Below are 23,689 nucleotides of genomic sequence, written 5' to 3'. Positions count from 1 at the left end.
TTTGGAGTTTTCCTGGCAGAGATACTGGAGTAATTTGCCATTTCTCTCTCCAGCTCATTTTACAGATAAAAAAACTGAGGCAAACAGGGTTAAGTGATTTGTCCAAGGGTCACACAACTAATAAATGTCTGAGGTCAGATTTGAACTCATGAAGCTGAGTCTTCCTAATGCAGAGTAGTGCTCTATCTACTGAACTACCTACTTAACTACTTAACCTCCCTGACTCTCAGTTTTCTCACCTATAAAATAAAAGGGTTGGACTAGATTGCCTCTGAGGACCCATTTTACTCTAAATCTGTGATTCAATTAATCTCTAGCATTTCCTTGTTGTCTATCAGATCAAAGCCAAACTCCACAGCCTAGAACATGACTATTCATCAATTTTCCTCCAGTAACTATTTAGTATCGTCTCTCGCTGCTCTCTAATAGCTCATCCTCTCAAAGCAGCCTCATATCTTTAATGTCGCTGATTTATATCTTGCATATTTCTGCCTCTCCCTATTCTCTGCCACCTATGTTCAGCCCTAGCTCAAAATTCATCTTTAAAAAACTTTCCCTAAGTAATGTAACTTTCTTTAAAATGTATATGTATGTATATATACATGCATATATATGTATATATTTATTTTAATTTATTATTCATTTATTTTAAATATTCTTTTTCTTTTAAATTCCAAATTCTCTCCCTCTCTCCCCTTCCCCTACCCACCGAAAAGGCAAGCTACATGCTGTCAATTGTACATGTGAAATCATGCAAAACATTTCCATATAAAAACAAAAACAAAAACAAGGGGCAGCTAGGTGGCGCAGTGGATAAAGCACCGGCCCTGGATTTAGGAGTACCTGAGTTCAAATCCGGCCTCAGACACTTGACACTTACTAGCTGTGTGACCCTGGGCAAGTCACTTAACCCCCATTGCCCCGCAAAAAACAAAACAAAAACAAAAACATTTCCATATTAGCCATATTTTTAAAAAATAAAGCAAGAAAACTATAATTTGCATTCCGAGATCATCAGTTCTCTCTTTGGAGGTGGTTAGCATTTTTTCATCATGAGTCCTTTGTACTATTCTTGGATTGTTCTATTGATCAGAGTAGCCAAGTCTTTCACAACTGATCATCATTACAACATTGTTCTTACTATGCACAATGATTTCCTGATTCTTCTCACTTCACTTTGCTTCAGTTTATATATGTCTTGCCACGTTTTTCTGAAACTGTCTCTTTTGTCATTTCCCACAGCACAATAGCACTCCATCTCAATCATATGCCACAACTTGTTTAGCCATTCCTCAATTGATGAGCATCCTCTTGATTTCTAATTCTTTGCCATCACAAAAAGAACTGCTAGAAATAGTTTTATATTCATGAGTCTTTCTCCTTTTTCTTTGATCTCCTTGGGATACAGACCTGATAGTGGTATTGCTGGGTCAAAGAATACATACAGTTTATAGCCCTTTGGGTCTATTTCTAAATTGTTCTCCAGAATGGTTGGCACAGTTGATTATTCTACCAACATTAATTTACCTATTTCTATTCTACTAACATTAATGTACCTATTTTCCCCTCATCCCTTCCATCATTTGTCATTTCTGATTTGAATTTGCCTTTCTTTAATCAATAGTGATTTAGAACACTGGTTCGTAAGATTATAGGTAGCTTTGATTTTTTTCTTCTGAAAACTGCCTTTGACCATTTATCAATTGGGGAATGGCTCTTATTTTTATAAATTTGACTCAGTATATAATTTAGAAATGAGGTCTTTATCAGAGAAACTTGCTGTAAATTTCTTTTAGTATTATTTCATTGTCCATGGCACCCTCCAGCAAAATGCAGCCTCTCTGATCATCCCCTTTAATCAGGCCTAATTTTGCCCCTTCCCATTCCAAGGCCATGACTACCACCCTTACCCTCTTTTAGTTCAGTTAAAACATATCAGTCCTTTATTTTAACTCTGTGTATCTTTCTGTTTCCAGTGTGTCTCTTATAAATAATATATTGCTGGATTCTGGTTTCTAACCCATTCTGCTATCTGCTTTTGTTTAATGGGTAAACTCATCCCATTCACATTCACAGTTATGATTACTAACTGTGTATTTCCCTCCCATTTTCTTCAGTTTCTTCTCTCTTTTTATCCTGTCCTCCTCAAGAGTCTATTTTTCTGGGGGCAGCTCGGTGGCACAGTGGATAAAGCAGCAGCCCTGGATTCAGGAGGACCTGAGTTCAAATCTGGCTTCAGACACTTTATACTTACTAGCTGTGTGACCCTGGGCAAGTCACTTAACCCTCATTGCCCTGCAGAAAAAAAAAATCTATTTTGCTTCTAAACACTGTCTCCCTTACCCTGTCTCCCCTTTTATCATCTTCCCCCTTTTCCTCCCCCTTTCTTTTATCTTCTTGCCCTCCTATTTCCCTATTGGGTAGGTTACAGTTCTATATATAACTAAGTGTGTATATATATTCTTTCCTCTTTGAACCAGTGGAAATGAGACTGAGGTTCAAGCATTGCATGATACTCCCCATTTTCCCCTTCACTGTAAAAACTCTTCTTTGTGTACCTCTTTGATGTTTGAAAACTTTCTGCATTCTACCTTTCCCTTCCCCCTTTTTTCAGTGCATCCCTCTTTCTCAGCTCTTCACTTTTTTTTTGGAGATAATTTCAACACAATCAACTCACATTCAGTCCTTCTGTCTATAAAAACTCCTTTTATCTGCTCTAATAATGATAAAATTCTTAGGAATTACATGTATCATCTTCCCATATAGGAATGTTAATAATTGAACTTTATAGAAATGTTTAGAAATTTATTTTTTCCAAATTACATGTAAAAACAAGTTTTGACATCAGTTTTTTTAAACTTTGTGTTCCAAATTCTCTTCCTCCCTCACCACCCCACCACTGAAGAACTAAAACAATTCAATGTAAGTTATACAAATAATTTAACTTTATTGAGGCCTGTATGATTATTCTTTCATGTTTACCTTTTTATGCTTCTCTTGAGTATTGTGTTTGAATATCAAAAAAAAATTTTTTTTAAATTCTAGTCTTTTCATCTGGAATGTTTGAAAGTCCTCTATTACACTAAATATCCATTTTTTCACCCTGAAGGATTATACTCAGTTTTGCTGGGTAGGTGATTCTTGGTTGTAATACTAGCTCTTTTGCCTTCCAGAATACCATAGTCCAAACTCTCTGTTCCTTTAATGCCTTTAAGCCTCTAAATTTTATGTGATCCTGACTGTAGCTCCACAATATTTAGATTGTTTCTTTCTAGCTACTTGAACTATTTCTTCTTTGACTTGGAAGCTCTGGAGTTTGACATAATTTTCCTGGGAGTTTTCATTTTGGGATCTCTTTTAGGAGGTTATCAGTGAATTCTTTTAATTTCTCTTTTGCTTTCTGGATCTAAGTTATTGGGGCCCTTTTCTCTTAGAATTTCTTGGAATATCCAGGTTTTTTTCTTTGGTCATGGCTTTCAGGCAGTCTGCTAATTCATAAATTATCCCTCCTCAATTTATTTTCTAGATCAGTCATTTTTCAAATAAGGTGTTTCTTATTTTCTTCCCTTTTTCATTCTTTTTGACTTTGTTTTATTGTTTTTTTGATGTCTAATGGAGTCATTAACTTACACTTGCCCAGTTCTAGTTTTTAAGAATTATTTACTTCAGTGAGTTTTTGTACCTCTTTTTCTATTTGGCCAGTTCTGTTTTTTAAGGAGTTCTTTTCATCAGTGAAATTTTGTTCCTCTTTTACCATTAAGCCAATTCTGTTACTTAAAGTGTTATTAAGCTATTAATTCTTTTTTCATAATTTTCTGTCATCACTCTCATTTCTTTTCCCAATTTTCCCTCTACCACTCTTATCTCTCTTTAATTCTTGTTGGACTTAGGTCCAATGAGTCTTTTTCTTTGAGGTTTTGTTTATAGTTATTTCACATTGTTGTCTTTTTCTGCATTTATGTCTCAGTCTTCCCTGTCTCTATAGCAGTTTTTTATGGTCAAATTCTGTTGTTGTTATTTTTGTTGTTTGATTTTTTTTCTAGCGTTATTTTTTACTTTGAACTTTATGTTATAGTTGAAATCTGCTCACCTGGGAATGAAGAGGTATGGTTCCAAACTCAAGGCTCTTCCCATGTGGCTGTTTTCCAGAGCTAGTTCTTGGGGTCTGCAAGTTTTTGGTGCTTTTTTTCATTATCCAGGAAGGGACCCTGGTCCTCTGCAGCCACAAGCACTAGCACTCTCTTTGCCTTGGAACTATGACCAGGGCCTTAGCTCTCTTGTGACCAACCCTCCTGTACTTTTCTCTGCCCTGGAATGGTGACACAGAACTGTGTATGGGCAATAGAGTTGCCAATCACTGCCATCTGTACCCAGCACCATCAAAGGTTCCCCTGTAATCTGATCCTTTTACCATGTCTGGGCTAAGATCTTCCAAAGCTGCTACCATTGCTGCTGCTACTGCTTCTGCTGCAGCCACTGTTGTTGCTGTCATGTGTGGGCTCCAGACAGGCTTCCACCTCAGTGTTACAGACTTTTCTTGATGGCCTCCTAAGTTGTCTTATAAAAATGTCTCACCCTGACCTTTTTGTTGGCTCTGCCACTCCAAAGTTTGATTTGAGATATTGTTTTAATGTTGTTTGGAGGGGAATGTTGAGAGAATTTAGCTGGGTTGCCTCTAATCCACCATCTTGGTTTCCAGTAATTTTATTTTCAATGGCATATCTAGCAGCCTTGGGTCTTGGCGCAGGGGGTGTCAATATCACAAGGGTAATGTCATCACCAAGTAAGAAATGGGCCACATGATCATGGCCCACAGTAGATACAAGCTGGTTCTATAGTGACACCATCAAGTCCAAATATAATAACTGAATGTTAATTCAGCTGCTTGGACATGCATTTTGCTGCCAATTCATTCTAAAGGCACCATCAGTAAGTAATTAGGTCAAGATGACTTTAGTAGTTACCACATTGAAATATTTATGTGGTCCCATAATATTAAAGATAGTAGGGACTTGAGAGACCACTGAATCCAACCCAACACAGAATAATAATTACTTCTACAACATGCAGAAGGGGCCATCCAGCTTTTGGCAGTGAATAAGCCATTGCCTTGGGTAGTTCTGCTTGGAGAATATTCAGAAGGATAGATATGAGTCAAGTAGGATGCATTGGCATGAGTGGGCTGTATTAGAAGGGGGTCAATGAGATTCATCAAAATGTCAGATGAAATAATAATGTTCCAGAGGTTGGGGTCAGAAGGGTTGCCTATACTACTGGTAAAATTCAATAAGTACAAACAAAAACCTTACTGGGATCATATGATCTCACCAACAATCAGTGATATCTTACTGTATCCTTGTTTATTTTAACTGTCTCAAAACCAAAAAGAACAATGTCTCTCCCAAATCCAAGCTCAATGGGAGGCAACCCAGGATTTAGAGATGAAAAAGTCATGGGATTATAGAGCTAAGAGTTAGAAATGACCTTAAGTCATCTGATTTAAACACTTCTTTTTTACATATGAGCAAACAGAGTTCAGGAGAGATGAAGGGACTTACCCAAGGTCATCTCTGTTGGTTATTATTCAGTCATTTTCTAGTTGTGTCTGACTGTTGGTGACCCCATTTTGGGTTTTCTTGGCAGAGATATTGGAGTAGTTTGCCTTTTCCAGCTCATTTTATAGATGAGGAAACTGAGGCAAACAAGGTTAAGTGACTTGCCCAGGTTCACACAAGTAGTAAGTATCTGAGGTCAAATTTGAACTTTGTCCTTTCTGTCTCCAGGCACTCTATCCACTGTGCCACCTATCTATCCTATAATTAAACTAAAGCCATTTCCTAGAATCATGCTGAGAGAAGATGACATAAAATAAGAAACTATGGTGCTAGAGCCAGTCCAAGCCAGAGCCAATTATTAAATTTTCAGTATGAGTATTTACACCTCAGAAATCAGCAAACACTACATAAATCATGGCTTTATTATTTTGGTAATCGTAAAGGGTGTCTAGATTTTAGAAAGGGATGAAGAAAATGTGAATAATGAAGATAAAATTTAAAAATATGTCATGCATATCCTGTCCCCACCCCTCACCCCACTCCCAGAGAGCTGGCAGTTAAATATTTATCAGCACCTTTCCTTGATACTCATCTAAATGAATTAGATATAGAGAATAGGGACCTTTTATGAAAATCTTGGTTCTCATCTCTTTAGCTATGTGATCATTTAACTTCTCTGTGTCTGGGTCCTTATCATGACTGGATTGGATAGGAATCATCTCTAAAGTTCCATTTTGTTCCAAGGTGCTGAGATTCTAGGTGCAGTCCAAGTACAAAACACTCTAGTGGCCTGTTCTACTTCTTTACTTTGTTGTGAGGAAAGGGCATTATCCACTTTCCAATGGCATGGAAATGTAAGTTGAGATTATTATTATCATTGCCATTTGATTGTAGAGTACTTGATGAAGCCCTGGAAGACTTGGAAATTTTCCTTCTATACAGAGATTTTTGATGTGATGATATTTTGACCTGCACTTACTGATTCTTGGAATTAAATAGAGCATGGACCCAAATATCCAATATGTGCGCTGTCTCTTTCTCTGTGCCTCTCTCGCCCTCTCTCTGTCTCTCTGTCTCTGTCTCTCTCTCACACACACATACACACACACACACACACACACACACACACACACACCTCTTTACAGATCTAGAGATAACAGAAATGATTAAGATATTGGTGAAGCTATTTCTCCTGCAGAAATTGGTGTGATAAGAGATGTTTCTGTCTCAGATGACAAGATTATTAGTGTTACAAAGTGACTTCTTTAGACTTTCCTTTATAGTTGGTCATAGTCAGCTATGTGATGATGGCAGCAAAACTTGGTGGAAAAATAGCTAAAAGGACGTTGTTCTCCCAGCAAGTAGTTTCTTGGGTATTTCAGCAATAGAAGCCCTGGATAGGATTTGAAGATGGGGGTTCTGCAAGGTTGCACCAAATCCCTTTCCCACTGAACTAACAGTGTAAGAAGTCTGAGATGAGGATTAGGAGTTACATATTTACCAAGCCCTGTGGTGATATCCCAATGCAGGTTATATAAATAAAGCTCTTTAGATCTTCTTATTATTGCTTCAGATATTTGGGCTATCATTGGCTATCAGCCCTGGAAAGGGAGGAGATCAAAGTGTGGACCTACACAGTGAAGATGAATGGGATAAGAGAATTTACTCAGACTGGCCATTTAAACACTGCTAAAAACTTTGCATGCATTATGTCCTTTGAACTGTAAAACAAGCCTGTGAGGTAGAGACTATGGGTATGATTGTACTTACTTTTCAAATGAAAAATCTGAAGTCCAGGGAAGCTAAACTAGCTAAGTATTGGAGGCAAAATTGAACCTAGGTCTTCCTGACCCCAAGTTCAACTCTATGTTGTGCTGCCTCACCTCTTTCATTCTTTTAGAAAGGTGAATGGACTTAAATTTGTAGGAACCAGACAATTCCAGTCCCCTACTTCTTCCATGTAGGTCATAGGTAGAGTAGACTGGCTGATAACTGCATGTCCTTATCATTCTCTGGTGGAAAAACTAACATCTTGCTCAGGAGGATGATTGTATCAGTGTTAACTCAGGGGGGTGGGTTTAGAGATGGAGATCACAGGTTTTTGGATGGGCTTATTAACCGCAAAAATGGGTCAATACCATCCAAGATTTGACCATCTTTTACGAATAGTGCCAAGGTGTCAAGGTTATCAGCAACTGCCAGTTTGCTTGTGTCTATTAGTAGCAAATAAACTGTTGGATAATACCGATGGGAGACTCTCCCACCCATTCCTTCCCCCTGACCCTCCACCCCTGCCCCATGAGTAAAGCTGAAGTCATACACTCTGTAGAGTCCTTCGAGTTGTAAGCCATTTTATTCCAGTCCCTCAAACATCACACATCATCTTTATTTTGGCTTGGACATTCTTCTTTTCCAGAGATTCCAGGACACAGTAATGTTACTTAGCAGAAGAGTAGTACAAAATCTTTTAGGCTTCAGTACATTGATGTCCCTTTAACTAACTGGATCCCATTGCAATGGATAAAATTACATACAGAGTACTTACTGGTAGCTTCTGGGATGGAGAAGGACAGTCTATATGAACAATAGAAATAATCAGTGGTATGTAAAGGAGAGGATGATTTCAATGCTTTCTGTTGAGTGTATGGAATCGCTATATGTCCAGTTATTTATTTCTGTCCTGGGGAATACCATGCTCTGCCCTCCAGCATTGGGCTGCATTAGAAAAAAAAAAGACTTTAATTTGGTAAGATTCTATGGCTAAGGAGGCATGGCCCAGACCTTTTCAATAAAGTCCTCCTTTAGTAAACTGATTTGATCATGTCATACTGCAAAAAAAAAAAAAACAACAGGAGAAGTTCAGTTCTGGGTTCTATAACTCTGAAACCAGGGCAAGGTTGACATGGATCCTCTATACTGGAATCTAGGGCAGATGGTGTTCATTACCCAGCAAGTGCTTTGTTTATCTTAACTACATCCCTGTACAAAAAAAAAGGTGTTACAACACTGTCAACTGAGTGATGGACTTTGCCAATGGCATGTAACTAATCCCATCCCTTTTCTGAAGGTCTCTGGTCAGTATGCAATGAGATGAATGGGGGGGGGCAGCCATACTGGGTGCCTGTTGTATTTCAGGGCCATTCTTGGGTCAACCTTACTCCCTCAATGTCCTCACACCCCTTACTGTGGCATCACTGTGGCTAGAGTTGAAAGCTACATAGAAAGTAGAAATTCTTTCTTTAACAGCCCCTTTAACACAATGCTCTGCAGAAGCAGAAATATACATGGGGACTACACCAGTGATTTCACTGGTACAGGGAACTCTCAGGCAGGAATCATCCTTTACCCAATGCAGGCTGGCACCTTCTCTGCAGCTTAGAATCCAAAGAGGGTTGCCCAGAGTATAAAGTGTTGAATGGCTTGCCTAGAGGCACTCAGCTAGTATGTCAGGACTTGAACACAGGTTCTCCTGACACCAAGGCCAGCTCTCTCTACTCTATGCAAGGCTGCCTCTCTGCAAAAATATGTAATATATCCTATTTATTTACTAGAGGGTTGGTCATTTTCATCAGCTGGTCTTTCCCTGGGTGTAGGAGGAATATCATCTCCTTGCCTTCTCTATATTTAGGCAGAGGGTAGAAGCAAGGAAGGGGGTACCAAGTGGGATGGCAGGGCCCTGGAGTCTACCACAGAGTGGGAGCTGTCCTCCATCCTATACCGGCCTTCAATGATGAGTCCTAGATCTGCTTCTGATTCAGAGGGCTACACTGTAGCCTGGGGAGAGATTGGAAAGGAGAGTTACAAGAGCCACTTGTTGCTTCATTACTAGAAGGTAAAAGAGGCAAAGACACTCATCAATGCATAAGTACTTCTGCAGAGTGATGAAAATAGAGTGGAGGGAGGGAAGGTCTCCAAGAGGTAGGGCTAATCCCTTCAATGATAAAGCTCAAACACTTACCAGTCTATAAGCACTAAGGAAACCTGGAGATTTCTGGGTGGAAGGCCCAAGGCTATCCAAAGCCCTCTATCTAAGGAGGCTGAGAGTGGTTGGGACCTTGCAAAATTTCCCAGCTGAGATTAGCTCTTAATCTCCAGGCTGGTGTGAAGATGAAAGGGAGACTGAGTCTAATTTCCTTTCACCTGTATAATCAAATGAACAAGAATAGAAATAAAAAAAATCTTCTGTTTGGATTTCAAAACACTTCCTAATCTGGCCCCTTCCTACTTTTCTAGTCATTGGTCCTCTTTGAAAATGAAGGGAAAAAAAAAGAAAGAAAGAAAAAGAAAATGAAGGACGAGCAACAACAACATTTTACTCCCCTCCTGTCTTGTCTTCTTTCTATCTTCCCCCCAGCAAGAAACTCCATCTCCCACATTGCTAATAATACAGTATGGAGGGCATGTTTCTATGAGCTCACTGTGCTGCCTAGTCATGTTTTTTTTGTTTGTTTGTTTGTTTGTTTGTTTTGTTTTATTTTGTTTTGTGGGGCAATGAGGGTTAAGTGACCTGCCCAGGGTCACACAGCTGGTAAGTGTCAAGTGTCTGAGGCCAGATTTGAACTCAGGTCCTCCTGAATCCAGGGCCAGTATCTATCCACTGTGCTACCTAACTACCCCCTCCCCCCCTTTTTTTCTAGTCATGTTTTTTTTTAATGTTTATAAATGCAATGTCTCTGCTTGCCCTCCGTGGTGACCTGTGATGGAGAACCAACCTGAGGTGTTATCTATCTCTCTTTGGTGGGCCATGCTTGATCTCTATCCCCCACGAGCTCTAGCTATGGACACACCCTTCAGTGTGAAGAATGATGCTCTCCCCTGCTGTTCATTGACATTTAGCACCTTGGTATTGGACTCTAACTTTTTTTGAAATCTAAAGTAATCAGTAATTTGCATGAAAAAGGTGGGGAACCTGATTGCACCTCAGCACAGACCCTGAACCAAAATCAGCCCTCTGATTGTATTCTGGTAATGGCAAATGCTGCCACATTCATGTCTCATTCATCATATCCATCCTTGGGTCCCTTTGCCAACCTTGGCAGTGCTTCCAGACTCCTTACCAAAAGAATAGGATGATTGATTTCCCTAGCCAACAATACTGGAGATTATATTTCAAGGACATCTGGGGACCCTGACTTGGGAAGACACACAACTCAAAAGTGTCACAGATTTGGGTTTAGGCCCAATGGTATGTGCACCTATCATTTTCTCCTTTTTGAAGCACAAGGTTTCTACTCCCATTGATTATGGTCCTGGTAATAGCCTAAAATTCCCATCCCTGGTAAGTCTGAACTCCTTCCCTTTCCCAAACATCCTTTACCTGGAAACATAAAATGAAGAACTGGGCCCTTTTGATAGATTTTTTTTTCATTTTTTAAATACATAAAATACACCTATTGACTGGCGCATCTGTGCAGACAGAAGATATGACTTTAAAACACAACATGTCAGACATCCATTAGAGCTGGCTTACCTCACAATAAGCTACCAGAACAAAAACAAAAACAGTCTTTTGTAGTAAGTCTATAAGAACACTACCACCCTTTCCCAAGGTCTCATTACACATGCATTTTCCTTCAGCATTCCAGAACACTGTTTTTGTCTTCATTCTCCACCACTATATATTTATTTACAACATTCTTGTCTATTAACACAAAGAGCGACTAGATATAGGCCTGGTTTTGGAAGATAGATTATGGGAGATTTTTGTTTATTTCCTCAGTAAATTTATGTTACGTTGACTAGTGTAAACCTGTTTGAAAAACCAGCTGAGTCATCTTGCCCCTACCTTCTGCTTATTCACCCTTGGTAATGTTCACAGCTTAGACACTACAGCCCACACTGGAAGTGAGCTTTCATGGGTTGATTGTTCAAGCCTGTTTGGTGGCTGCGCCCTAGGGCCAAGGTATAATTGTTATTGGGAAACAGTTCCCAATTGCATCTGTACTTGGAACACTTAGGTGTATTCAGCAATAGAAACAGGGGAAGTAGTTTTTTTTCTTTTTCTTAAATCTCTTTTTTGAGCTTTTTTTTTTTCAAAATATTTTTTAAATCTTTTAGAGCCCCTCAAGCATGATGCTTCAAGGTTACATACTTTTTGAACTCTGGCATCCATGATTCTTAGTTTTAAGAACAGACATGTTAAACCAAAATAACAACAACAACAATAATTAAAAAAAAACAAACCTTAAAACAACGAACACCACAAAATCTGTGTAGAACAGTATTGTCCATGCTCTTGACAAGCAGATGAGAGCACTTGGCATTCCCATGAACACATCCACAAAAGAAGCTAAAAGGTGTCACAGAAGAAGGAATATCTGGCCATACAGAGGCAACATCACCACCAATGTTTGGCAAAAAAAATAGAAAAGAAAAAAAAAAGAAGAAAAAGCAGCTCTATAGAATTCATCCAGACAATGGGGATGGGGTTCAGAACTGGCCGGCGCTGCTGGGGTCACATTGCAGGAGGCGCACTATGGAGGGGTCACTCTTAGCTCCTCGAATGAATTCTTCCAGAGAGAGTTTGCCTGGAAGATAAGAACAAAATTTTAGATGGGAATACGTACTCTCTGTAATGGGTTCTCAACATTTACCTAATAGTCAGTCTGGTACTACATCCCCCCTACTCACCTTGCTATCAGTCAATCAACAAATAGTTATTAATCACCTCTTCTGTTCCTAGTACTGCACTGAGCTTGGAGATACCAAAAAAAAAAAAAAAAAAAAAGGAAAAGACAGCTTTTGGCCTCAAGGAGCTTACAATCTAATGGGGAAAACAACATGCAAATGAGTATATACAAAGCAAGTGATGTACAGGATAAATAAATAATTAACAGAGGGAAGGCATTGGAATTAAGAGTGTTCCTGTAGAAGGTAGAATTTTAGTTGGGATTTAAAGGAAATCAGGGAGGAATGTAATCAGAGTAGAGGAGAGAAAGTATTCTAAGAATAGAGGACAACTAGAAAAAAAATGCCCAGGGCTAATTTTGTATGCCTTTTCAACAATGAGCTGGCCTCCCCTATGCCAAGTCTGAAATCAAAGGAGCCCAGGCAGCACATGGAAGGTCATGATGCCAAAGCACACCATGACTGATTTGCTCCTAAGGCCCTCCTGCCTGCTCAAGTAAGGAAAGGTTGCATTCTGAGAAGCTGACTGGGCATTTAGTATTTGAATGCCTCCAGTGAATGTGGAGATTCAAATCAGGGAGTAGTTGAGATTTGGGGAGGGGGTCAACCTGAGAGAAAACTTTAAGATTTGCAAAGTAGTATCTTTTTTTATAGTGGCAGCTAGGTGGCTCAGTGGGTAGTGAGCTGGACCTATAGTTGGGAAGATTCCTCTTCTTGAGTTCAAATCCAGCCTCAGACATTTACTAGCTGTGTGAACCTGGACAAGTCACTTCACCATATTTGCCTCAGTTTCCTCATCTGTAAAATGAGCTAGAGAAGGAAATGGCAAACCACTCTAGTATCTTTGCCAAGAAAACCCCAAATCAAATCACAAAGATTCAGACATGACTATCAATAGCTATCTTTTTGTAGATGTCCCAATGTTGGTGGCTCAAAGACTAAGTTTTCCTAGGTCTCAGGCTTTACCCAAAGTGCATGCTGTAGTTTTCCTGGTTAAGGGAATACGTTGAAAAATCTTTGAACAAACACTTGACACTTACTAACTGTGTGACCCTGGGCAAGTCACTTAACCTTCATTGCCCCAGGGGGAAAAGCATCTTTGTCCATGAGCAACCAGAATGATGTTAGCTAATAGGAAATTCAAGTCTAAGAAAGTATGAACTGGGGGCAGCTAGGTGATTCAGTGGATAAAGCACTGGCCCTGAATTAAGGAGGACCTGAGTTCAAATCTGACATGAGAAACTTGATACTTACTAGCTATATGGCCCTGAGCAAGTCATTTAACTCCAATTGCCTCACAAAAAAAAAGTATGAACTGGGTGTCCCTTTTTAACTTAAACCATTTTTTTTTCAATGAATGAGCATTTATTTTCTCTCCCTCTAATGTCCTTCCTCCCATTAACAGGAGAGAGAGAGAGAGAGAGAGAGAGAGAGAGAGAGAGAGAGAGAGAGAGAGAGAGAGAGAGAGAGAGAGAGAGACTAAATAACTAAATCCTTGCAACAAATATTCATAGGCCAAAAACCCAAATCCCCACATTGGCCATGGTCAAAGATATCTCATTCTGCACCCTGAGTTCATTATCTTCCTATTAGGAAGTAGGTAGCATGCTTTATGATCAGAATTATAAAACTATGGTTAGTCTCTGTGTTGATCAGAGTTTTTAAGTTTTTTTTGCTCTTTAGTTTTTTTTAAATTGTTGCTATCGAGATTTTCTGTTCCCACCTCCACTTCAACTCCAAACCCTTCCAGCTGCTCTTCCCTGTGGGTCTATCCATAAACCAAGAGAAAAACCAGAGGTATAGATTGTCACCTTATTTGATCGATCATCATGTACTCAGCCAAATTCAAGACACAGAACACCTCCACAAAAGTAAAAGGAAAAAAAAGGCACAAAAGGAATGTTTAATAAATCAATGGGGTTTTTTTCTTTCCATTTTTCCTACACTCAGGTCCCTCCTAACTCTAAAAAGTGGGTCCCTAATAAGCTCATTACTAGGACTCCTTCCCAAGGTTCTCTGTAGGGAAATTTTCATCTATGCCAGAGACATCAAACCTGGGGGCTGGCAGGGCCCTTCCTGCCTGCAGCAAGTGCAGCCTGAACCAGATTCAAAAGCAGTTGGGAAATATTGAACAAAATCATAAAAACAAAACAAGAAAACTTGGGTGACATTACATTTTAAAGTTAAATCAATATGCAGCCTACAGGGATCCTTATGTACAGATGAGTGGTTCCCATTTGTATTTGAGTTTGACACCCCTGATCCAGGCCTCTCCAAAAGGTACTCAATATGGCACTGCAGAGAAAGAGCAGAATCAGAGATCTGGAGAGAGAAGACCTGGGTTAGATGCTCTTCTTCTTCTCCTTCTTCTTCTCCTTCTCCTTCTCCTTCTCCTTCTCCTTCTCCTTCTCCTTCTCCTTCTCCTTCTCCTTCTCCTTCTCCTTCTCCTTCTCCTTCTCCTTCTCCTTCTCCTTCTTTTTCTTCTTCTTCTTCGAGGCATTTGGGGTTAAGTGACTTGCCCAGGGTCACACAGGCAGTTAGTGTTAAGTGTCTGATGCCGGATTTGAACTCAGGTCCTCCTGACTCCAGAGCTGGTGCTCTATCCACTGTGCCACCTACCTGCCCCTCTCTGCTCTGCTTCTTATCCACAGTGGAGAATTTGGAGACAACGTTGTCATTTGTTTTTCAGTTGCATCCAACTCTTCATGACCCCATTTGGGGTTTTCTTGGCAAAGATGCTGGAGTGGTTTGCCATTTCCTGCTCATTTTACAGATGAAGAAACTGAGGCAAACAGGGTGAAGTGATTTGCCCAGGGTCACACAGCTAGTAGGTGTCTGAGGCCAAATTTGAATTCAGGAAGAGGAGTCTTCCTGACTTCAGGCCCAGCACTCTATCCACTCACTATATTCTGGGTTCAAATTCTGGCTCTGTTATTTACCTACCAGCTGTGTGATATTAACCTCTTTAGGCTTCACTTTCCTCATTTCTAAAATAAGGGGAATGGAACAAATGTCTTCTAAGGTCCCTTAAAGTTCTCAGTTCATAATCCTTACTACCTGTGCTCCACTGGGTTTAAGGTTCATGTAGAAAATGAGGAGGTTGGGCTGGATGGCTTCTGGGATCACTTCTATCTAGGTCTATGATCTTATGATACTATACTTAAAGGGGCCAGGGCTTCTAGGATCTGAACTGCTCCTAGGTTGTACTTGGAGAGCCTTTGGAAGTTGCAATCCTTTTAAAAATTAATAATAGTGATAAATATTTATGCAGCATTTTTAGGTTTGCAGAGTGCTTGAAAAATGATCCCATTCGATCCTCACAACAACTCTAGGTGATAGGTGCTATTATTATCCCCATTTTATAGGTTCAGAAAATTGAGATAGACAGTTTAGGGTCACCCAGCCAGTAAGTGTCTGAGGCTGGATTTGAATTCAGGTGTTCCTGATCTACACAATTCATTAGGCAGCATGAAATTGAGTCTAGAACAAAGCTAAGAAAAATGGTTTCCAAAGCATACCAATTAGTAGCCTAGAAAAGAACATGGGGGGCAGCTAGGTGGTACAGCGGATAAAGCACCAGCCCTGGATTCAGGAGGACCTGAGTTCAAATCTAGACTCAGACACCTGACACTTAATAGCTGGGTGACCCTGGGCAAGTCACTTAACCCCTCATTGCCCTACAAAAAAAAAAGAAAAGAACAGAACATGGCCCATCTTGTAGCAAGCCATGGGATGGTATGAGTGTGATGTAGGCGTAGGACCTAGATAAAGCACCTCTTATAGAACTCTGTAGGGGAAAAATTCACAAGTCATGGATTGGGGGGACAAGCACATGTCAGGCACCATCTGCTCTGAATAGCTCCATGAACCTTTTGGTTAAGAGTTAGACCCATATTGGGAGAAAGAGAACTAAGTGGCCTATAACCGATTTTCTGTTCCCAACCCCTCACCCCTCCCATCTCAGCCCCAAGCCAAGCCAGTTGCTCTTTTCTGAGGGTTCGTTCATCAACCAAGAGAAAAACCAAAGGTATAGGTTGGCAGCTTAGTTGGCTGGTCATCATGTACTCGACCAAATTCAAGACACAGAACACTTCCCCAAAAGTGTTTTTTTTTTTGTTGTTTTGTTTTGTTTTGTTTTTTAGTGAGGCAATTGGGGTTAAGTGACTTGCCCAGGGTCACACAGCTAGTAAGTGTTAAGTGTCTGAGGCCGCATTTGAACCCAGGTACTCCTGACTCCAGGGCCGGTGCTCTATCCACTGCGCCACCTAGCTGCCCCTAAAAGTTTTTTTAAAAAGCTCCTTTTGATGAAGGCACCAGTGGATATTCAATAAATCAATGTGTTTTTTTTTTTCTTCCCATTTTTCCTATACTCAGGTCCCTTCTAACTAAAATTCAGATGGTAAGTATCATCTTAGGTAGGACACACCTGAATGTAATTAGGGAATCAAGCTTGTACTTTCTTCTTTCATACTCAGTCTTTGGATTACTGTAAATTTTGTTTTAAAAAAAATTCCTTGAGCTAGACCACAGTCATTGTTCATTTCTTTTGTTAGACCCAGCCAACCCCTCCTCCTTAAAATATCAATAAGCACACTTGGGAATCAGTCCATAAACTGCAATCTTGGACTCACCATCTCGGTTAGTATCCATCTGGCGAAAGATCTTCTCTGTCCTTTTCTCTGGTGTTGATTCATCTTCAGGCATTTTCATTACTGAAGAAACCATCTTATAGATTGCCTAATTGATAAAAAAAAGGAGGGAAAATGTAAGCTCCTTGAGTGTAGGGATTGTTTTATTCTTTGTATTTTTAGCATTGTGCTTGGCACATAATGGGTACATAGTAAATGCTTGATGATTATGTGTATTCTGACATAGAAAATTACTAATATGATGACCTACTTCAACCCATGGTGGTAAAAACTTCTTTGTAAACCTTGAAATACCACCCAACACTCTTTCCCTACAGTTGAAAAGGATTCTTCCCATTTTTACCTAGTCAGAAGGACCTAGGTTCAAATCCTACTTGTGCCATTTACTAGCTGTGTGATTATGGTCAAATCATAAACTAAGCCTCATCAGAAAAAGAGGGGATATAATACCTGCAGCATTCCCTTCACAGTGTTGTTTTGGGGCTCAAAGAAAATAAAGTATGTAAAGCATTTTGAAAATCTTTAAAAATTAATTTTTGGTTCTGAATTCTCTCCCTCCATCCCACCCCTCTTGTGTCCATTGAGAAAGAAGAAGATATGGGACCTGTTATTCATACAAAGTCATGAAAAACATATTTCTACATTAGCCATGCTGTGAAAGAAATAAAAATCAAGAAAGTCATTTTGCACTTCATTTTGCACTCAGAGTCTACCAGTTCTCTCTCTGAAAGTGGATAGTATTTTTTATCATGAGTCTTTAGGAATTGTCTTGGATCGTTATATTGATCGGAGTAGCTAAGTCTTTCATAGTTGGTCATCATTAACACTATTGCTGTTACTATATACAATGTTCTGGTTCTTCTCACTTCACTTTGCATCTGCTCATATAAATCTTTCCAGGTTTTTCTGAAACTACCCACTTCATTCCTTACAGCACAATAATATTCCATCACAATTATACACCACTACTTGTTTGGTCATTTCCTAATGGACGGGCATTGCCTGAATACCCTATTCTTTGCCACCCCAAAAAAGAGCTACTATAAATATTTTTGTACATACAGATCCTTTTCCCTTTTTTATTTTTTTTGGGGTGTACAGGCCTAGTAGTTGTATCACTGGAGTCACAGTGGTATTACTGGGTCACAGTTTTCAAGTCCTTTGGGCATAGTTCCTAATTATTCTCCAAAATAGTTGGACAAATTCACAGCTCCATCAACACTGAATTAGTATACCCATTTTTGCAAATTCCCTCCATCATTTGTCATTTTCCTTTTCTATTATGTTTTTGTTTTTTGTTTTTTTGCAGGGCAATAAGGGGTAAGTGATTTGCCCAGGGTCACACAACTAGTAAGTGTCAAATGTCTGAGGCCTGATTTAAACTCAGGTCCTCCTGAATCCAGGGCTGGTGCTTTATCTACTGTGCTACCTAGCTGCCCCACCCCCTTTTCTATTATGTTAACCAATTTTATAGGTATGAGGTAGTACCTCAGAGTTATTTTAATTTTCATTTCTCTAATTATTAGTAATTTAAACATTTTTTCATATGACTATTGATAGCTCTGATTTTTTCTTCTGAAAACTGGGGAATGGCTTTTATTTTTTATCATTTTGGCTCAGTCCCATATATATTTGAGAAAAGAGAACTTTATCAGAGAAATGTGCTATAAAACCTTTTCCGCTGTATCCTGATTTCCTATTAATTTTGGCTACAATGATTTTGTTTTTATAAAAGCTTTTTAATTTTAGTAAATCAAAATTATCCATTTTACCTCTGTGATCCTCTCTATCTTTTATTTGGTCATGTACTCTTCCCTTATCCATGGATCTAACAAATAATTTCTCCCCATTCTCCCCTAATTTGCTTATGATGTAATATTTAAATCATGTACCCATTTTAAGCATATCTTGGTATACAGTATTAAATGTTGGAGTATGCCTAGTCTCTGCCTAACTGCTGTCTAGTTTTCCCAACAGCATTTTGCAAATCTTAATGTACTATTATAAATGTTAGTTATTACTCTTTACCTTAGACTTATTTTTTGAGGACCCTAGAAGTGAAAAAGCAGCCAGGAAGAATCTTTTAGTTGTAGGGATGGCAGAAAGAATCAGAAAAGAAGATGGACAAGAAGGAGAAAGAAATTATGAATTCGTGAAGAATGTCAGAAGCTGAATTTGGGAATGAGAAATTTGGGAGAACTTGAGGAAAAGTTGACAGAGATTGACTTGCCAAAAAGAAGGGCACAATCTAAAGGTAGATGACCTAAGGGAGAAAAAGAAAAGACTGAGTCTTCTTTAAGGAAGAGAAGAACTAAAAAAGAACAAAGTAAGGCATGGTAAGAAAAGTTAACTAAAACAAATAGGTAAGACAGTATAAGAATTTATACAGTCTTTTTTTTTTTAATGAGGCAATTGGGGTTAAGTGACTTGCCCAGGGTCACACAGCTAGTAAGTGTGAAGTGTCTGAGGCTGGATTTGAACTCAGGTACTCCTGACTTCAGGACCAGTGCTCTATCCACTGAGCCACCTAGCTGCCCCTATACAGTCTTATAGTACAAAAAGCTGCATATCAAGTGAATATCCTTCAATTGGGGAACAAGTTTCTGGTATATAAATATGATGGAATATCATGGCACCCTAAGAAACAATTAATGTGATCAATATAGAGAAGCATTAAAAGACTCATGAACTGATGCAAAGTGACATAATTGAAACTAAATATATATATATATACACACACACACACACACACACACACACATATATATATATATATATATATATATATATATATATATACACACACACACACACATACATATACAAAATGACCACAACAATATAAATAGAAAGAAAAAAAGGAACAAAATAACTGAAACTGAATGAAAAATTATAATATCAAACTTGGCCCCAATGAAGAGATATGAGAAAGTGCCTCATCCTTTTCTTTGCCAAAGTTGAGTACAGGAGGGGAAGCTGTAGCTGTGGAGCATTGCATATAATGTCAGACTTTTCCTGATATATGGATTAGTTTTGATGAACTGGGTTGTTCCCCCCTCTTTTTTATTCTTTATTTTAAAATATAGTTTTCTGAGAGGGGGGAAGGGATACCTTAGGAAATGTCAAAAATGTCAAAACAAGATATATGAAAAAATATTTAAAAAATAAACAGCTAAATTCTGCAATAAAATAAAGAGAGAAGGGAAAGGAAGTTGTGTATAGCTATCAAGCCGTTAAGGGGCAATAAAAAGGTTTAAAGGTATAAAGATTTTTAAAAAGTAATAAAGGGGAAGTAATGAAGTGTAAAGGGATGATAAGGGATAGGAAGAGGTCATAAAAGGCTGTAAACTAACCAGTAGTAATAGAGAGCATGGAGAATTTTGTAATGACTTGCATTGAGCATGCAATGTTTTTGATTCTTCTGTGGTCAAAGAATTGCTACCAGAGCTCAGAGTGGAGGCAACCTGATGACAAAGAGGGCTATCGTCATCCTAGGAAATATATATATAAGGCATAAGAGAAAACTTCCCCAAACTTGTCAAAACAGATGACTACTACCCACTTCTTGTGATTCACATGGGAATATATGATACTTCCAGGGGTATTCTAGAAAGCCAAGGAATATGTATATTGCCAAGGAATATGAACTCTTCGGCAAGAAACTTAAGATCATAAGGGACACAGTTGGTGTTTTCATCACTACCACCCAGTAGAGGTCAGAAATGAAGAAGAGAAAAACTGATTTTGGAGAACAATTAGTTTTAAAAAGGTATCATCTGAGAATGGGATTTGGATTTCTGGTCAATGGCTCAAACTACAGGAATAATTAGTTTCTGGCAAGAGTGTATTTTCTTGGTGTTTTGCAAATTTAATCAAAAGAACTTTGAAAAAAAGGGGAGGATGAAATTGCCTCCATACATCCATATACCTTGATACCATATAGCAGTGGTGTCATACAAATAGAAGCAGATCTCTATTGGCCATATATTGACTTTAAAAAACACAAATCAACATAATCTATGTTTTACTGGATTTATAGTTATCTTGTTAAAGATTTCCCAATTTTATTTTAAATACCATTTTTGTGGGGTAGGGGAATGAGGGTTAAGTGACTTGCCCAGGGTCACATAGTTAGTGAGTGTCAAGTGTCTGAGGCCAGATGTGAACTCAGGTCCTCTTGAATCCAGGACCAGTGCTTTATCCACTGCACCACCTAGCTGCCCCTATAGAAACTTTTTTTTGTTTTTTTGTTTTTTTCTTCCAGGGCAATGAGGGTTAAATGACTTGCCCAGGGTCACACACCCAATTTTATTTTAATCTGGTTTGGCCATGCTGGGAGCTCGGGGGCTTTGTGTGACCCGTGGGCCCAAGTTTGACACCTATGTCACAGAGGCAAGAAGCAACTTATGAAGAATAGATTTTGAGATGATCAGAGCCTAAAGGAGCATCAAAATGAACTTCAAATGTCTACATAAAAATACCAGAGATCCTAGAGAAAGGAGATGTCAGTCCTAGGTATCAGTAAGACATTGTGCACTAAGAGCTAAGACAAGAATATAGTCTAGATCCTAGCTTCTTAAACAGTGGGTGGCAACCCCACATAGGATTGTGTAACTGAATATGAGGGTCGCAAAAAAAATCGGACAATAGTAAAAGGCGATGTGTACCTGTTTTATATATCTATATACCCAGGATTATGTAAAAATTTGTCTGGCAAAAATGGGTGGTGAGTAGAAAAAATTTTAGCGCTGGTCCAGATAAATATCTTGGGCAGCTAGGTGGTGCAGCGGATAGACGCAAGTGACTTAACCCTGTTTGCCTCAGCTCCTCATCTATAAACTAAATCCGAGAAGAAAATGACAAATCACTCCAGTATCTCCCAAGAAAACCATAAATGAGGTCATGGACAGTCAGACACAACTGAAACGACTCAACAACAATAAAAATATCTTATTCAAATAAGGAAGATAAAAGGGAGGAGAAACATACAATATTCATGTGAGGAAAATCAAGAATCATAAAGGGTAAGCATACATTCAGTTACCAAAATAATTTTGTCATTGGAGTATACTAGAGATTACCTAGATGGGAAAGAAAATAGGTCTATGATTTAGGAAACAGATCATAAGTCCACCACTGAGGCATGATGTAATTGTGATGGGAGATTTCAGTTACATGACCACCTGCTGATGTTTTCCTCTCTTTAAAATAAAAAATATTAATAACATTTTCATTTGTCTTAGTGAAAATTTTATCCTCGGCATCTGATTCTCACCAACATGGAAGAACTGGTTACAGGGATGGAAATGATGGAAACCTTGGAGGGAAAGGACCACTCCCTCCTGGCATTTTTGACAGAAAATGAGGAGAAAGTCAGGTCAGGCATAGTATAATATATAACCTGGAATTTTGGAGAAAAGCTTTCAAATGGTTCAGAAGAAAGATATGTAGAATTCAATGGGATAAAAACCTACAGAGGAAATCAGACCAGGAAATAGAGGGAACTAGCAAGAATGAAATTCTGAAGACACAAAAGGAAACAATGGCAATGAGAAAAATAGGCGTTGTCTGGAGACTAGTGTGAATGGTCAGGATAAATCTAACCTAATTAAATTTATAATAGGTATTGCTGAAGATGGAAGCCAGAGCATGTAACAGAAAATGGATAAAAAAAGAGTGGCCAGTACAGCAAGAGCATTATCAGGAGTTCTAAAGCTAAGAGACGAGGCTTCTGGGGAAAATCAAAGACAAGAAGAAATAATGTTTTTAATGGGGGAAAGAGGAAGATGGAAGATGGAATGGGACTATTGCTTAGGCTCAATGGAACAATGATAACCGAACAGCAGAGAGAATGTAGAACTCATTGGCTCTAATTCTGTTAGTTTTCTCTACCAAGGGGAATGGCCTTGGGTCTGGAAAGGAAAGACCCAAAATAGCAAACAGGGGAATGATACCCAAGGTAAGTAAGGATACAGTATGAAAGTTCTTAGATATCCCTGGATGAATCCAAGTCTCTTGGCCTAAATGAACCATTTTCTTAGAGGCTGAAAGAACTGTCATATGTGATTGCTTATTGATATTTGAAAGAAAGTGGAGAATGGAAGAGAAAAGAGAAAATGCCCCAATCTTAAAAAAAAGGAAAAAAGAACCAAGTTTATAAATTATAGGTCTATCAGGTTGATTTTGATTCCTGGCAAAATTCTAGAACATATTAAAGAGATACTTAGTGAACAATGAGGGGGGAAATAATAATTACAAAGAGCCATCATGGATTCATTAAGAAGAGGTCATGTCAAAAATAACTTCATTTTTTTGGACAGGGTTTTTGAATAGGTAGATCAGAAGAATGCTTTTACTTATATTTATCATTTACTTATATTTTAGTAAAGCATACAAGATAGAATTTTAGTTGTTGTTCAGTTGTTTGTCAGTCATGTCTGATTCTTCGTAACACCATTTGGGGGTTTTCTTGACAAAGATCTTGAAGTGATTTGCCATTTCCTTCTCCAACTCATTTTAGAGATGAGGTAACTGAAGCAAATAGGGTGAAGTGATTTGCCCAGGGTCACAGAGGTAGTAAGTGTCTGAGGCCAGATTTGAACTCAGGAAGATGAGTCTTCCTGACTTCAGGCTCAGCACTCTATCCACTCGCTATATGCTGGGTTCAAATTCTGGCTCTGTTATTTACCTACTAGCTGTGTGATCTCAACCTCTTTAGGCATCAGTTTCTTCATCTCCAAAATAAGGGTCATACAACAAATGGCTTCTAAGGTCCCTTAATGTTCTCAATCTATAAGCTTTACTGCATGTGCTCCTCTGGGTTTAAGGTTCTTCATCTAGAAAATGAGGAGGTTGGAC

At 38.8% G+C, this 23,689-nt stretch overlaps 1 protein-coding gene across 5 annotated transcripts in view; it reads right to left on the bottom strand.

The window, feature by feature from the left end:
• Positions 1-7,881: 7,881 nt before the first annotated feature.
• Positions 7,882-23,689, bottom strand: part of NCALD (neurocalcin delta) — a 586,370-nt gene continuing 570,562 nt past the window's right edge. For all 5 annotated transcript variants that reach the window (XM_043965590.1, XM_043965608.1, XM_043965575.1 and 2 more), the window contains 2 exons: positions 16,814-16,919; positions 7,882-12,082 (listed from right to left, as the gene is read on the bottom strand). In XM_043965590.1, coding sequence (XP_043821525.1) covers positions 11,985-12,082; positions 16,814-16,919 — 204 coding nt within the window. In that variant the 3' untranslated portion in view covers positions 7,882-11,984. The remainder of the gene's footprint in view (positions 12,083-16,813; positions 16,920-23,689) is intronic.

Source organism: Dromiciops gliroides, chromosome 1 (genome assembly GCF_019393635.1).
Source record: "Dromiciops gliroides isolate mDroGli1 chromosome 1, mDroGli1.pri, whole genome shotgun sequence".
In the NCBI taxonomy this organism is placed as follows: Eukaryota; Metazoa; Chordata; class Mammalia; order Microbiotheria; family Microbiotheriidae; genus Dromiciops; species Dromiciops gliroides.
Note: the sequence above shows the minus strand (reverse complement) of the source record. Positions and strands in the feature narration are given on the sequence as shown.